Below are 14,205 nucleotides of genomic sequence, written 5' to 3' on the forward strand. Positions count from 1 at the left end.
AGAGGTGGAGTCAGAAGTGAGATTAAGTCATATTGAGTCAGTGAGAGTAGAGTCAGGGAGTGTAATAGAATGTGTAGTGTGGGAAATTCTGAGATGTGATTAGCTCCTGATATTTATGAAACAATCTCTGTAATCAATAAACCAAAGTTTATTTTTAAAAAAACTTGAAGCGTGGACCTGAATCTTCCTGAAGCAATGGTGATTTAGAGATCACCTGGTGGCAGGAAGTGAAGAGAGTGAGGTTTGTATCCCTTCGTGTGCTCTGAGACTTGAGCAAGCAAAAGGGGCACGAGGGTGGACGCCACTGGGCGTTATAAAATTTCATAGTGCTCCGAGGTCCTTCTTTCACTGTCATATTATTAATCCTGCTTGTAGGTTGTTCCCTATTCTTCAACAGTGTGTTTTGGTAATGTGGACACCACTCCTTAAATGTCTCATACACCTGAACATCCTTCTAGGGTTGCTATAATTTACACATACTTTTTCACGATCTTTCATGCAAATAGGCTCAAAATTACCCACACTCATCCTGTCAGGTTCCCTTCTGCATAATCATGGCTCATTCAAAGATACCTTTTTCCAGTTTAAATCTTTATTTCAATTTCAAGGCAATTTTTGTAAAATGATAAAGTTAGACTCATGTTAAAACTATCTCATCAAAACCTTAGTTGTGAAATATTTTTTAAAAATCACAGAAGAGAAGGCAGGGAGTTACACATATCACAGCCTTCTTTACAATGATGCAATTTCTCCCCGGAACGTGAATGTTGATGAAGTTTAAAATCTGAGAGCTGCTTGAAATTTTTACCACACTCTCTGCATGTAAAGAGTCTTTCTCCTGAGTAAATTGGTTGATATACTGTAACGTTTGAGTATTTGGCAAACCTCTTCCTACATTCTTTGAACTGAACGGGTTTCTCTCCTTTATGATGATTTCTTAAGGCTGACCCAACTGTGAAGCTTTTCTCACATTCTTCATACTGACAGGTTTTCTCTCCTATATATATTTGCTGATGTACTACAAGGTTTGCCTTCTGGCTGAACTTTTCCCAACATTCATTGCACTGATGGGATTTCTCTCCCCTATGAATTTGCTGGTGTACTTCAAGATCACTGCTCTGGCAGAAACATTTCCCACATTCGTTACAAAAATATGGTTTCCCCCCTGAATGCTGATGTACCTTAAAAGCTGAAGAATGACTCAAACATTTTTCCACATTATTTGCCTGCATAGGGATTTTCTCATGAATGAATTTGTTGATGTATTATAAAGTTTATGATTTGGCTGAAACTCCTCTCACATTTTCCACATTTATAGGGTTTCTCTTTTCTATGAATTCGTTCATGTACTACAAGGTTTGCATTCCGGCTGAACTTTTCCCCACATTCAATGCACTGATAGCATTTCTCTCCCGTATGAATTCGTTGGTGTACTTTGAGATCACTGCTGTGGCAGAAACATTTCCCACATTCTTTGCAAGAATATGGTTTCTCCCCTGAATGGGAGCGCTGATGTACTCTAAAATTTGATGAATTTTTAAAACATTTTCCACAATCTTTGCATATATAGGGTTTCTCTCCTGTATTAATTTGCTGGTGTTCTTGAAGATGTGAATTGCATCTGAAGGCTTGTCCACATTCAGGACATTTGTATGCTTTCTCTCCTGTGTGTATACTTTGATGTTTTTTAAGTTCTGAAAGTCTCTTGAAGCTCATGCCACACTCTATGCACTTATAGACTTTCTCTTCAGAATGCATTGGTTGAAGTGCTTCAAGGTCAGAGCTACAGCATTTATTCTTCTCCCCTGTGAGAAATCTTGTATCTTCTGGGCTCCATCTGAAACTTTCTCCATCCTCCAAACAGTGACACAGATTTATCTCGGCGTGACATGTTGGACATTTCACTGGACTTTTCCTCAGAGGGATGTTTTGTGGATACTCTGAGCTTTGAAGAGCACTGATGCTCCTGTTTGTTGTTTTTCCCATTTTGTCTTCAGAGGCAACACCGCTCGGATATCTGTGAGATATGTCTCTCCTCTTGTCTGCCTGATTCTGCCTCAGCGATTCATTTCCTTCCAAGCAGTTCTCATTTTCATCCTCCCCTCTTTCTGGCAATGTCCCCTGGAGTCTTACTTCCTTCTCTTTTACCTCATCTGCTCGAAGGAGAGAATTAATAGTGAATTGAGGATCTAGTGGGTTTAAAGGGGAAATGGTGCCAGAGAAGAACGTTTATTGCATTCATCAATCTACTTTGTAATCAGGAAATCTTTCTCATATTCCTTTCCTAAAGTTTTTAGGTTTAGCTAAAGACACAAATTAAAAATGATCTTGATAAGCTCAAGCATTGGGCTGAAAACAACAGAATGAAATTTCACAGGGAGAAGTGCAAAGTTCTCCACCTAGGGTAAAAAAAAAAACTACAAATGAGCAGTTACAAAATGGGGGATACTTGGCTCAGTAATATTATTAGTGGGAAGGATTTTGGAATTGTTATAGATCACACGCTGAATATGAACCAAGAGTGCAAGCTGGCTGCAAAAAAAGGCAAGTGCTATTTTAATCCTGCAAGTATAGTCTCCCAATCCCATGAGGTACTTGTTCTCCTCTATTCAGCACTGGTTAGGCCTCATCTTGAGTTCCAGCTCCAGTTCTGTTCACTGCACTTTAAGAGGGATGCCAACGAGCTGGAGCCAGTTGAGAAGAGAGCAACAAAAAGTTAAGAAATTTTGGAAACTAATTTTTAAGGAAATACTGTATGTCATATATTTGGAGAAGATATCAAATTTAATACTAATTTTTTGACAATCTAGATTGAGATTATTACTCAAAGGAATTGATCAACAATTTTATGACAAGTGCTAGAATATTAATAGCTAGGTTTTGGAAAGACAAAAATGATATTAAATTAGAAGATTGATATAATGAAGTATGGGACATCGCATTAAGTGATAAATTGACTACCAAACTTAAGATGAAAAGAGGGGAAATAATTTCTAATATATTTTATGCTATTTGGGGTTGAATTGTAGAATTTTTATTAGTGAAAGGGAAGGGGAAAGCCTGTAAACATCAATCTATACAATTTTGGAAAGGAAATCTGCAATAAAAATTGTTCAGTGGGGTCCTGTGGGTATGGGGTGCACGTTAGTATGTAGTCTCAAACGGCACTGTTATTGATATTTTTGTTTTTTGGTTCTTCTAATTGTATTAAATTAACAAATGTAAGAAATAAATAACTTTTTATAAAATTTAAAAAATTAAAAATAAAGAAGAGAGCAACAAGGGTGATCAGGGGACGGGAAACCAAGCCCTAGGAGGAAAGTCTCTCTCTATATATATATATACCTTGTAGATTTTGAAGGTCCTCTAAACAGAGAAAAAAAGGATCATCTGCTTCATCCTCTTTTTGGTTGGCTCCTGCTTGTAGCTGCTTCTGTTCATCCTTAAGAGGAGCCTCTCCTTCCATGGGTGTTGATTAAAGTTCGACCTGTAATCTGTCACCTTTAACAACAGAGCAGAAGCTTTTTAGAGTAACAGTCGGGACACCAGCCCTAACCTCAGTCATGACTTCCATTGCCTTTGAAGGGCGAATCTAATTCAGGTGTTTATAGATGGAAGCCATAATGCTAGCACCTTACCCCATTAAGAGAAAATAATAAGGATGTGGCATTTGGATTTCCTGCACTCCAACTCCCCAAATTTTCCCAGAATTCCTCCTCTGGAGTAATTTTGGTAGTCCCAGTCTACAATTTCAGACACCTTCAATTTCTAGACCACAAGGCCTTGTCTTCAGAGGTCTCCAGTTCCTCCCCCCCCCCCAAATCCAAGGGCACCGTAGTTTTTGGAAGGCAGTCTCTATACCATCACATCTGCTGGCCAGGATTTGTGGGAGTTGAAGTCCAAGAACATTTGGAGGTCCAAGGTTGGAGACCACTGGTCTATAGAAACAAAAGAGCTGTAAGATTACACCTAGGAGGCATTGAAACAGGAAATGAATGATGTAAGAAGCCCTGCTAGAGGTGAAGAAAATACATGTGTCTGAAGGTGTGTGTCTCTGAAACAGAAATCTCAGATTCAGGAATTTTGAAGGAGACATCCCAAGAAGAGACCTCTGTCTCCAGCCCCACCACAAGTATGTGGTACATAGAGACCGTCTCCCTCTGGCAATATTCACCCATTGCAAAATTATCTCCTATGTTTCACCTTTTGTTCTCTTTCGGAAGCCCCATATTTTCCTCTTACTTACCAAGGTGAGGCCCAACTGCCCAGGAAAGTTCACAATCCAGTGACAGAGAAGCAGAAAGTTTGGGGGAAAGGAATCAAAAGAGGACTCACCCAGTGGAAGAATTTCTAGCAGGAAGAAACAGAGCAAAAGCCAGCACCCATATCTGGCTAAGGTGGTGATGGTGGTCTGGAAGTCTGTGTTTCCTTCGGCTGCTGACTCATTACTAATTGTAACTCTTCTCTTCTCTTTTTCCTTTTATCATGCCCACGTTTCCACCTTGAAATTGAACCACCTGCCATGAATTACCCTATTATTTCCAAGGAAGTCTGGAGTTTGTAGTTCAGAGCAAAAGACAGATTCTTGTATAAAGAAAATATATTTTCTAAGGGAAAAACATTTGAGAAGGGTTTTTCCTTTAATGCCTTCATTTTCATATTTTTATCACTAACTTTCCTGTCTTTATTCACTCATTTTCTCACCTTCCACAGGTTGTCCACATGTTTGAAGGGATTTCAAAAATTAAAGAGCACACACACACACACAATGGCTTAGTGTAATAAGTTATGCTAGAGTAGGCCCATTGGATCAGTAGGGTTTTGGTGAGTCAACTGCATAAGTTCCATTGATTCAAGTGGTCCTACTCGAGTATTCTAGTTGTTACTTCCTTTGCTAAAACAAGTAGCAACTCAAGTAGATCCATCTGAATCCATTGGCCCTACAGAGGAGTTGACTCTCCCGATTCCCACTTGCTTCAACGAACCACACTAGTGCAACATATGCTGTTAAGCAACAGGATTTCAGCCATTCGCTGGAAATAACGATTGATGTTTCAGTTCTGGTCACAGTCTGTTTCCCAAGGTAACTAGGCGAATACCAACCGGCATGCTATCCCTTGCCCCAGAGAAGGTTCTCAGCATTTTCTGGGCTCAGTATATATAGTTCACTCTAGGATTTGTTGTTCTTGTTGTTGTCGTAGCTATTGTTAAGTACTTCACCCTCACGGCAACACGTTGATTTAGAGACCTCCTGCATAAGTTCGCTCCCACTGAGTTCCTTCTCAACCTTGCCTGTCTTCAGGAGAGTCTCCTTCCCGTAGTCCAAGTACTTCTGCAGCCCCTTGATCCATTCTTCAGAAAGTTCTTCCAGCCCTCGATCCAGACGCGGTCGGCCTCCCACCATCTCTTGGTCACCTGAGCTGTGGAATCAGTGGCCGTCCAAGTGAGAGTCTCCTTGTCTCCAGGCTGAGGAAATCCTTCCCGTCAGAGCCGAACTGGGGCGTGCCCCCTTTTGGGTCCATCCTTGCCGAGTTCACAGCTGTGCATCCATTTTATTTATTTATTTATTTATTTATTGGACTTATATACCGCCCCATAGCGCTACAAGCACTCTCCGGGCGGTTTACAATTTTTAATTATACAGGCTACACGTTGCCCCCGCCCCCCAGCAAGCTGGGTACTCATTTTACCGACCTTGGAAGGATGGAAGGCTGAGTCAACCTTGAGGCTGAGTCAACCTTGCCAGACGTGGAGCACTGGGAGACAGAGAGAAAGACACGAGCACTCTGTGATTCCAAAACATAAACTATGGCTGCCACACTTTTATTCAGCAGAACGAGAGGGCATCAAAAGGCACCCAAGCTTTCAAGATCTCCAGACCTTTTCATCAAAAGAAGCCCCATCTTTTCAATACCTCCTTCTCCCTTCTCCTACACCCTTTGTTTTAAAGAACACTTGCCTATTTTGTGCGTAGATACACAGGAACTGTGTGGGAATCTCTTTCATCTTCATTTTAGAAAATGTTTAAGACCACGAGAATTTCTAACCCTAGAAATATTTCAGCTGTGGATTTCTTGAATCAATTGGGGTAGACCTATGTGGGTTTTTCAACTTCTTAAAATCTGAGGCTCTGTTGCTTTCGAACATCCCAGAAGATGTTCTAATGAACGCGCAGGCTTTTGGGGAAACCACACCATATTCAGAGCTTCCAGAATCAGAACTTCTACATGCAGTAGAAATTAGGTTTATATAAAAGTTGCCTCTCAGCACCTCTTTGATCTGTTGCCTCATGACCAGCCATGTGATGGCTATTTCAGTAGGTGAGGAGAATGGGAGTTGTGATTCAACACATACAGAAGGGGCCAAGTTGCAGAAAGCCAGCCACGTTGTAGGAAAAGTAGAAGGGACACACGCACAGTGTTCCAAAACCCATTTCTGTTTTAATTTTTGATTGACAACTCAGCAAACAACTCTCTGGGTCACTCCTGGCAGATATAAAAACAAGAGAAACAGCTGTGTTCATCCAGGGGGGGAAACAGATGTAAAATACACAAGTGGGTAATACTTTTTGATAACATCACTCTTTGGGGATTCTGGGGTTTGTAGTCAGGCAGCTACTCTGGGTGATGCAGCCTGCCCTCCAGACACACAACCTTCTCCTCCACTCACCCTGGTTGTGGTTAAAGCAGCTCCACGGGGTCACCCAGAAGGAAAACTCCCAGCTCCGGGAGAACTGGGTCTTCCAGTCCCAATACTGGGGGTCCTCTTGTTCCACTTTCCGGATCCAGGACACACGAGGGGCAGATCCTTCCTGGCGTCGCTGTCATACCAGACAAACAGCTGGTCAGCCAGGTAACCCATGATGGTGAAATAAGGCAGCCCTTGGCTGGGCTCTGACATCCTGGTGAAAAAATAGTGCGAGGTGTGGTGGGCATGGAAGGTAAAGGGACCTGCAAAGTGGGGAGAGCAAAGGAAAAGGGGGTGATGTGCCATTTCGGGCTCCTGACCTCATAGCGGCCGACTCTCAGCAACAAAAGGCAAGCGGCGGGGCTAGAAGAAGCCCACGCAGAACATTTTGGGGGTCTTAGTCCCGTGAGACACCAAAGTGACAGGAGAAACATAAATGCCATACAGAATAAGGCCTAAGTAGTGCTCAACCCCTGCAGCCTGAATAGTTTCCTTCTGGAGCATGGGGTTAATATGCTTGGGCCACCCCCCCCCAACAACAGCAAGGGGCGCTTTGGGGATTCGGGAGGCCGCGCATGGCCTACCATTTTATTAGGGAAACTCTGATGTTGGGCTCTGCCTGTTCTGAAAGAACAGCAGAAAAGGAGTCCCCCAGGTAGTCATCCTCATTTCAAGGACAAGGGGATATTTAAAGGAAGAATTCTGTCTTTTCTTTGTGGTTTTAATATTGCTCTTACTATAAGTCTAAAGACTCCCAAGATTAATCAATGAAGGGTCCACAGGACTAATTCCTTAATTTCTGCCTGTCTGTAACACATTCATCAATCAGCCAGAGACAGAGAGATCCAATAGATATTTCTTTATTTTCAGCTGAAAGCCAGCAAATCAGCCCAAACTTCACACACAGAAAACATGCAGAGAAGAAGCGTGCCCCTTTGTTACAGAATACACATTTTTATAACTTCAACCTGAAAAAAGGGAAGCAAAGGGGTGTGGAGAAGGTGGGGGAATGTATGTATGTATGTATGTATGTATGTATGTATGTATGTATGTATGTATGTATGTATGTATGTATGTACGTACGTACGTACGTATGGATACTAAATAATATATATTGTATGTATTAACTGGAGCCCTTCAAGTCTTAATACGATAGTTGTCTAATGCATTTTAAAGATTACAATTATTTATTATTTGGCTTTTAACTTTGTTTCTTCTAATACCGTAAGCCACTCTGGATATCTTGGGAGAATGGCAGCACGTAAATATTTTAAATGCAATAAATTATACCAATAGGTTTTGTGGCACTTTAAAACAGTGAAAAAATTATTCTGTGATGTAGGATTTTGTGGTGTGGCGTCCACTTCCTGGTACATCCTCATGCAATATATTTAATGGCCTGACTTTACTAACACTTCCTCAGGGGCCTTCAGCTCAGTATTGTAACTTTCAGTGTGAAATCTCTTTGGAGAAGTGGCTGGTGATGATTTTTTCCCCTCCATTGCACAAGAGTAGCGTGAATTTGGGCGCCAAAAAAAAAAAAAAGGCGGCAATGTACTCTTAACCTTTATTAGGTGTCACGGCTGAATTACAGTAACCTGAACAGGAGATTCCAGGTATGTGAAATATTTAAAGGGGAAATTTACTGGTGCCATTGCCCCTCAGACACATACTGGCCCGGGAAGGATTCGAACCCAGGTCTCCAGAGACAGCGACACTTCCTGGAACTGGCAAGATAAAAGGGGAAGCCAAGCTGTAAGGATTCTCCCGTCGGAGGGCTTACAAGACACACGTCAGGCAACAGGGCATTCATTTGCACAATGGATTTCTCCCATGGGAGAGCGACAGGTGGCACAACACCCCTCCCAGGCAGACCCAGGGTTGAATTCAGATCCTGCTTCCTGATCCCTCCTCAGAAAGAGTTACCTCCAGTCAGCAGGAGGGCCGCTATCCCCTGGAGCCGCAGGGGCCCAGAATGATCACCATCCAGTGAGGTAAGCGGCCACCTAGCTCCAAACCCACCCGCGTCGCTCCCCCTCTCGCGGGAAAGGCCACCCAGCAGGCGGAAAAGCCGAGGGCTGCTGTGATTGGACGGGGAAACACCCTTCAGCCAATAAGGAAAAAGGAGCACAGGCGCACCTGCCTCTCTGACGCAATCGGTCGCTGGGGAGGTCTAAGGGAGATATTTGTTCTCTCCTCAGCTATCTCAGCTTACCTCAATGTAAAAGACACCCCTCAAGTTTTAGCGTAATGATTTTATGGAAAAGTGTCATCTTATACATGGAAAAATACAGTAACTTTTGGAAGTGAATTGACTCCGATGAGAAACTACCAGAAACATTAACTCTCGTGCAATGTCACCTACCTCAGTCTTTTTTTAGAGGTGGGCATGAAGTGCTTTCTCATGCTTTGTCTGTGTGGCAGCAAAGCTGCCTTTCCCCCACCCCCTCACTGGCACTTCCACACACCAGCTGACACATGCTGCTCCGTGCCTCCCCATCACATGATTCTCCAGTGTAGGCAGGAGCCGAGGTTTCCCTGCCCCGCCTCCTCTGGAAGCTGACCACTCGACAGCCGTGCAGGGAGTATCTCCATCCCACCTCCTCATCTGAGTGGTCAGCTGTGGGAGGAGGTCGGGCAGGGAAGTCTGGATTCCCTTCCAGACTGGAGATTCACGTGATGAGGAGGCACAGAGCAGCTGTGTTGCCACATGGACTAATTGGGCCAAAGCATAACAAACTCCTTGTGCCCATCTCTAGTGCTTTTGCCAAAACATCCACATTACTCTCTGATGTTTTGAACCATTGATAGCTGAGGAATACATAATGTATAATTAAGTAAACATTACTGAAACAGCGATGTCTACTTTAGCTCAGGCATGTCGTGAGAATGGCTGATGGTTGGATTCCAAAAGATCTACTTTATGTAGAATTAGTGCAGGGAAAGTGCCCTAGAGGGAGACCACAGCTGCGGTACAAAGTGATCTGCAAGCAGGATCTGAAGGCCTTAGGAATGGACCTCAACTTGGGCTCAAGCTTGACATCTGAGCGTTCAGCCTGGAGGCGGGCACTGCAGCATGGCCTCTCCCAATTTGAAGAGGCACTTTTTCAGCAGGCTGAGGCAAAGAGGCAGTCCCGAAACCAGCAAAATCAGGGAGCTGGACAGTGGGCAGATTGTATTTGTCTTCAGCATGGAAGGGATTGTCACTCTCTAATTGGCCTTCTCGGCCACACAAGGCACTGTCCCAAGACCTCCATACAGAGCACATTAACATAGTCCCTTGAGACCGAAGGATGCCTACACACCAGCTGAGGAATGAAGGTCCCACCTCAGAGAGGATAACTCTCCATAGAGACAGAGGAAGGGACTAAAAGAGGCTAAGTTCTGTGGGAGCTACAAAGCATTAGCTGTCCGGTAGCTTCCTGACAGGTACCCCCTCTAGAGCATAACACACACGGAGACTTTGTGTTACTTCAAAAACTAAGCCCTGCCACTGGCTCCCTCCATCTTCATGGAGACACATGTTTTTCAACATTAAGGTGTTGTACAGGAACAAGACTTCCATATTTTGTGGACAACAACCTCAGTCCATAAGTGATGGAGGTGACAGAATGTGGGGCTCCATCTCGAGACTAGATACTGTATTCCTCCTTGGCTATGGAAACGCTCTCTCTCTCTCTCTCTCTCTCTCTCTCTGTGTGTGTGTGTGTGTGAGAGAGAGAGAGAGAAAGAGACTGGTATCTGGTTTCACACTAGAATCAACCCCTGCAGGAATAAAGGTCAACTGTAACGGACTACCTCAGACTCAAACAACCAAAGGGGTGTTATAAAGCCTCATTGTGCTCCGAGGTCCTTCTTTCAGTGTCATATTATTAACCCTGCTTGTAGGTTTTCCCCTATTGTTCAACAGTGTGTTTTGATAATGTTGACACCACTCCTTGAACATCCTTTTAGGGTTGCATTCCTTACACAAACTTTTTAACGATCTTTCATGCAAATATGCTCAAAATTATCAACACTCATCTTGTCAGCATCCCTTTTATAATAATAACTCAACTAAAGAGGCCTTATTCCAGTCTAAATATTTATTTCAATTTCAAGGCAATTTTTGTAAAATGATAAAGTTAGACTCCTATTAAAACTATCTCAGCAAAACTTTAGGTTTGAAATATTTTTTAAAATCACAGACCAGAAGGCAGGGAGTTACACATATTACATCCTCCTTTGACAATTATCTTAAAACACACGAAAGAGTCCACTCACAACACCACCCCTGTTAACTATTTCCTTATTGTTGTAAAATGCCATCAGGAATGTGGCTTTTATGTATCTTTTGGAGGAAAAGAAGATTTCCGTGGAGGGGATTCCCACATTTGAGGGCACCATAAAGTCTGTTGTCTTACATGCATTCACAGATTCATAAAGGTATAATTCGAAAACTAGGCTCTCACTGTGGCAGGAACCTCTCTCTTCAGTTTCTTCCCAAGACAGACAGGTTGATGGAGTTGAAGGAGATAATTTAGTGATGATTTCAAAGTTTTCCCTCTCTGTACATCTGTCGATGTCTAATAGGATTGGCTCTACAAAGGAAGATTTCCCCACATTCTTTGCACTGATAGAGATTTTCTCCTGAATGAATTTGTTTGTTCCCCAGGATCTTTGTTCAGACAGAAGCTGATGAAATTTAAAATCTGAGAGCTGGTTGAAATTTTTACCACACTCTTTGCATGTATAGAGTTTTTCTCCTGAGTAAATTGGTTGATGTACTGTGATGTTTGAGTATTTGGTGAACCTCTTCCTACATTCGTTGAGCTGAACAGATTTCTCTCCTTTATGATGTTTTCTTAAGGTTGACCCAACTGTGTAGCTTTTCTCACATTCTTCATACTGACAGGGTTTCTCTCCTATATAAATTTGCTGATCTACTACAAGGTTTGCCTTCCGGCTGAACTTTTTCCCACATTCTTTGCATGCATAGAGTTTTTCTCTTGAATGAATTTAAAAGCTGAGGAATGACTGAAACATTTTCCACATTATTTGCATGCATAGGGTTTTTCTCTTCGATGAATTTTTTGATGTATTATAAGGCTTCCAATTTGGCTGAAATCCCTGCCACATTCTTCACATTTATATGGTTTCTCTCCTGTATGAATTCGCTGATGTACTACAAGGCTTGACTTCTGGCTGAACTTTTTCCCACATTCATTGCACTGATGAGGTTTCTCTCCCGTATGGATTCGCTGGTGTACTTTAAGATTACTGCTCTGGCAGAAACATTTCCCACATTCTTTACAAGAATATGGCTTCTTCCCTGAATGGGAGCGCTGATGTCTTCTAAAATTTGAGGAACGACTGAAACATTTCCCACATTTTTTACATGCATAGGGTTTTTCTCCTGAATGAATTCGTCGGTGCATTATAAGGTGTCCGCTTTGGGTGAAGCTCCTCCCACATTCTTCACATTTATAGGGTTTCTCTCCTGTATGAATTCGCTGATGTACTTGAAGTTGTGAAATGCATCTGAAGGCCTGTCCACATTCAGGACATTTGTATGTTTTCTGCTCAGTGTGTATTCTTTGATGTCTTTTAAGTTCTGAACTTCTCTTGAAGCTCTTCCCACACTCTCTGCACTTATAGACTTTCTCTTCAGAATGCATTGGTTGAGGTGCTTCAAGGTCAGAGCTAAAGCATTTGTTTTCCTCCCCTGTGTGAAATCTTGTATCTTCTGGGCTCCATCTGAAACTTTCTCCATCCTCCAAACAGTCACACAGATTTATCTCAGCCTGACATGTTGGACATTTCACTGGTCTTTTCTTCAGAGGGATGTTTTGTTGATACTCTGAGCTTTGAAGAGCATTGATGCTCCTCCTTGTTGTTTTCCCCATTTTGTCTTCAGAGGCATCGCCGCTCGGATATCTGCAAGTTCTGTCTCTCCTCTGATCTGCCTGATTTTGCCTCAGGGATTCATTTCCTTCCCAACAGTTCTCATTTTCATCCTCCCCTCTTTCTGGCAATGTTCCCTGTAGTCTTAATTCCTCCTCTTTTCCCTCATCTGCTCAAAGGAGAGAATTAATAGTGAATTGAGGATCTAGAGGGTTTAAGGGGGAAAAGGTGCCAGTGAAAAAAGTTTATTGCATTCAGCAACCTGTTTCGTATTCAGGAAATCCTTCTCATATTCCTTTCCTAAAATTTGTTTTTGTTGTTTAGTCGTGTCTGACTCTTCATGACCCATATGGACCAGAGTACGCCAGGCCCTCTTGTCTTACACTGCCTCCCAGAGTTTGGTCCGGGAGGCCAGTTTTTAGGTTTAGCTAAAGACACAAGAGGTTCAGTGGCTAACAAGTGAGTGGTAATACCCTGAAAGAAAGGAACAAAATTCAAACAGATCTTGATAAGCTCAAGCATTGGGCTGAAAGCAACAGAATGAAATTTCACAGGGAGAAGTGCAAAGTTCTCTCCACCTAGGGTAAAAAAACCCCACACAAATGAACAGTTATAACATGGGGGATACTTGATTCAGTAATATTATGAGTGAGGAGGATTTTGGAATTGTTATGTAATATGAACCAAGAGTGCGAGCTGGCTGCAAAAAAAAAGGCAAATGGTATTTTAATCCACAAGGATAGTCTCCAAATCCCATGAGGCACTAGTTCTCCTCTATTCAGCACTGGTTAGGCCTCATCTTGAATTCCAGCTCCACTTCCGGTCACTTTAAAAGGGATGCCAACAAGCTGGAGCCAGTTGAGAAAAGAGCAACAAGAGTGATCAGGGGACTGGAAGCCAAGCCCTAGGAGGAAAGACTCTCTCTATATATATATACCTTTTATATTCTGAGGGGCCTCTGAACGGAGAAAAGGAGCTTCATCTGCCTCATCCTCTTTTTGGTTGGCTCCTGCTTGTAGCTGCTTCTGTTCATCCTTAAGAGGAGCCTCTCTTTCCATGGGTGTTGATCAAAGGTCGACCTTCATCTGTCACCTTTAACAACAGAGCAGAAGCTTTTTAGAGTAACAGTCGGGACACCAGCCCTAACCTCATTTATATGTTCATTTGCCTTCGAAGGGAGAATCTAATTCAGGTGTTCATAGATAGAAGTCATAATGCTACCACCTTAACCCATTAAGAGAAAATAATAAGGATGTGGCATTTGGATTTCTTCCACTCCTACTCTCCAAATTATCCCAGAATCCCTCCTATACAATTGCAGACACCTTCAATTTCTAGACCTCAAGGCCTAGTCTTCAGAGGCTGCACTATAGGTCTCCAGTTCCTGCCCCCCAAATCCCAGTGCAGTGTAGTTTTTTGGAAGACACTCTCTATACCATCACCTCTGCTGGCCAGGATTTCTGGGAGTTGAAGTTCAAAAATATCTGGAGGCCCAAGGTTGGAGACCACTGGTCTCTAGAAACAAAAGAGCTGCAAGATTACACCCAGGAGGCATTGCAACAGAAAATGAATGACGTAAGCAGCCCTGCTAGAGATGAAAAAAATACATGTGTCTGAAGGTGTCTCTGAAACAGA

General features: G+C 42.7%; 4 protein-coding genes across 4 annotated transcripts in view; all 4 read right to left on the minus strand.

Annotated features, from left to right (window-relative positions):
• LOC144587382 (uncharacterized) overlaps positions 1-4,441 on the minus strand; it is a 58,183-nt gene extending 53,742 nt beyond the window's left edge. The window contains exon 1 of the mRNA XM_078387893.1: positions 4,336-4,441. The gene's annotated coding sequence lies outside the window, so the exon portion shown is untranslated. The remainder of the gene's footprint in view (positions 1-4,335) is intronic.
• LOC144587391 (uncharacterized) lies at positions 608-3,496 on the minus strand. The gene is made up of 2 exons (XM_078387947.1): positions 3,346-3,496; positions 608-2,153 (listed from the first exon to the last, which is right to left on the minus strand). The coding sequence occupies exons 1-2, from the start codon at positions 3,464-3,466 to the stop codon at positions 1,243-1,245; spliced, it is 1,032 nt and encodes a 343-aa protein (XP_078244073.1). The 5' UTR covers positions 3,467-3,496; the 3' UTR covers positions 608-1,242.
• Positions 4,442-5,170: 729 nt separating the features above from the next.
• LOC144587172 (class I histocompatibility antigen, F10 alpha chain-like) lies at positions 5,171-9,167 on the minus strand. Its single transcript, XM_078386798.1, has 3 exons — positions 9,140-9,167; positions 6,776-6,950; positions 5,171-5,420 (listed from the first exon to the last, which is right to left on the minus strand). The coding sequence occupies exons 1-3, from the start codon at positions 9,165-9,167 to the stop codon at positions 5,171-5,173; spliced, it is 453 nt and encodes a 150-aa protein (XP_078242924.1).
• A 1,584-nt stretch (positions 9,168-10,751) lies between these two features.
• Positions 10,752-14,205, minus strand: part of LOC144587386 (uncharacterized) — a 176,572-nt gene continuing 173,118 nt past the window's right edge. Inside the window, exon 3 of the mRNA XM_078387924.1 lies at positions 10,752-12,739. Coding sequence (XP_078244050.1) covers positions 11,721-12,739 — 1,019 coding nt within the window. The 3' untranslated portion in view covers positions 10,752-11,720. The remainder of the gene's footprint in view (positions 12,740-14,205) is intronic.

This window comes from Pogona vitticeps, chromosome 2, assembly GCF_051106095.1.
Source record: "Pogona vitticeps strain Pit_001003342236 chromosome 2, PviZW2.1, whole genome shotgun sequence".
Taxonomy (NCBI): domain Eukaryota; kingdom Metazoa; phylum Chordata; class Lepidosauria; order Squamata; family Agamidae; genus Pogona; species Pogona vitticeps.

Excerpts from the sequence above, each read along its gene's own strand:
- LOC144587391 (XM_078387947.1), bottom strand. The coding sequence starts at position 3,466 with ATGGAAGGAGAGGCTCCTCTTAAGGATGAACAGAAGCAGCTACAAGCA. Across the intron at positions 2,154-3,345 it reads GGACCTTCAAAATCTACAAG|ATGAGGTAAAAGAGAAGGAA; the intron begins GTATATATATAT and ends TCCTTCGAGCAG.
- LOC144587172 (XM_078386798.1), bottom strand. The coding sequence starts at position 9,167 with ATGTGTCAGCTGGTGTGTGGAAGTGCCA. Across the intron at positions 6,951-9,139 it reads GCTGGTGTGTGGAAGTGCCA|GTCCCTTTACCTTCCATGCC; the intron begins GTGAGGGGGTGG and ends CCCACTTTGCAG. Across the intron at positions 5,421-6,775 it reads GTGTGTCCTGGATCCGGAAA|CTCAGGTGACCAAGAGATGG; the intron begins GTGGAACAAGAG and ends CTGATTCCACAG.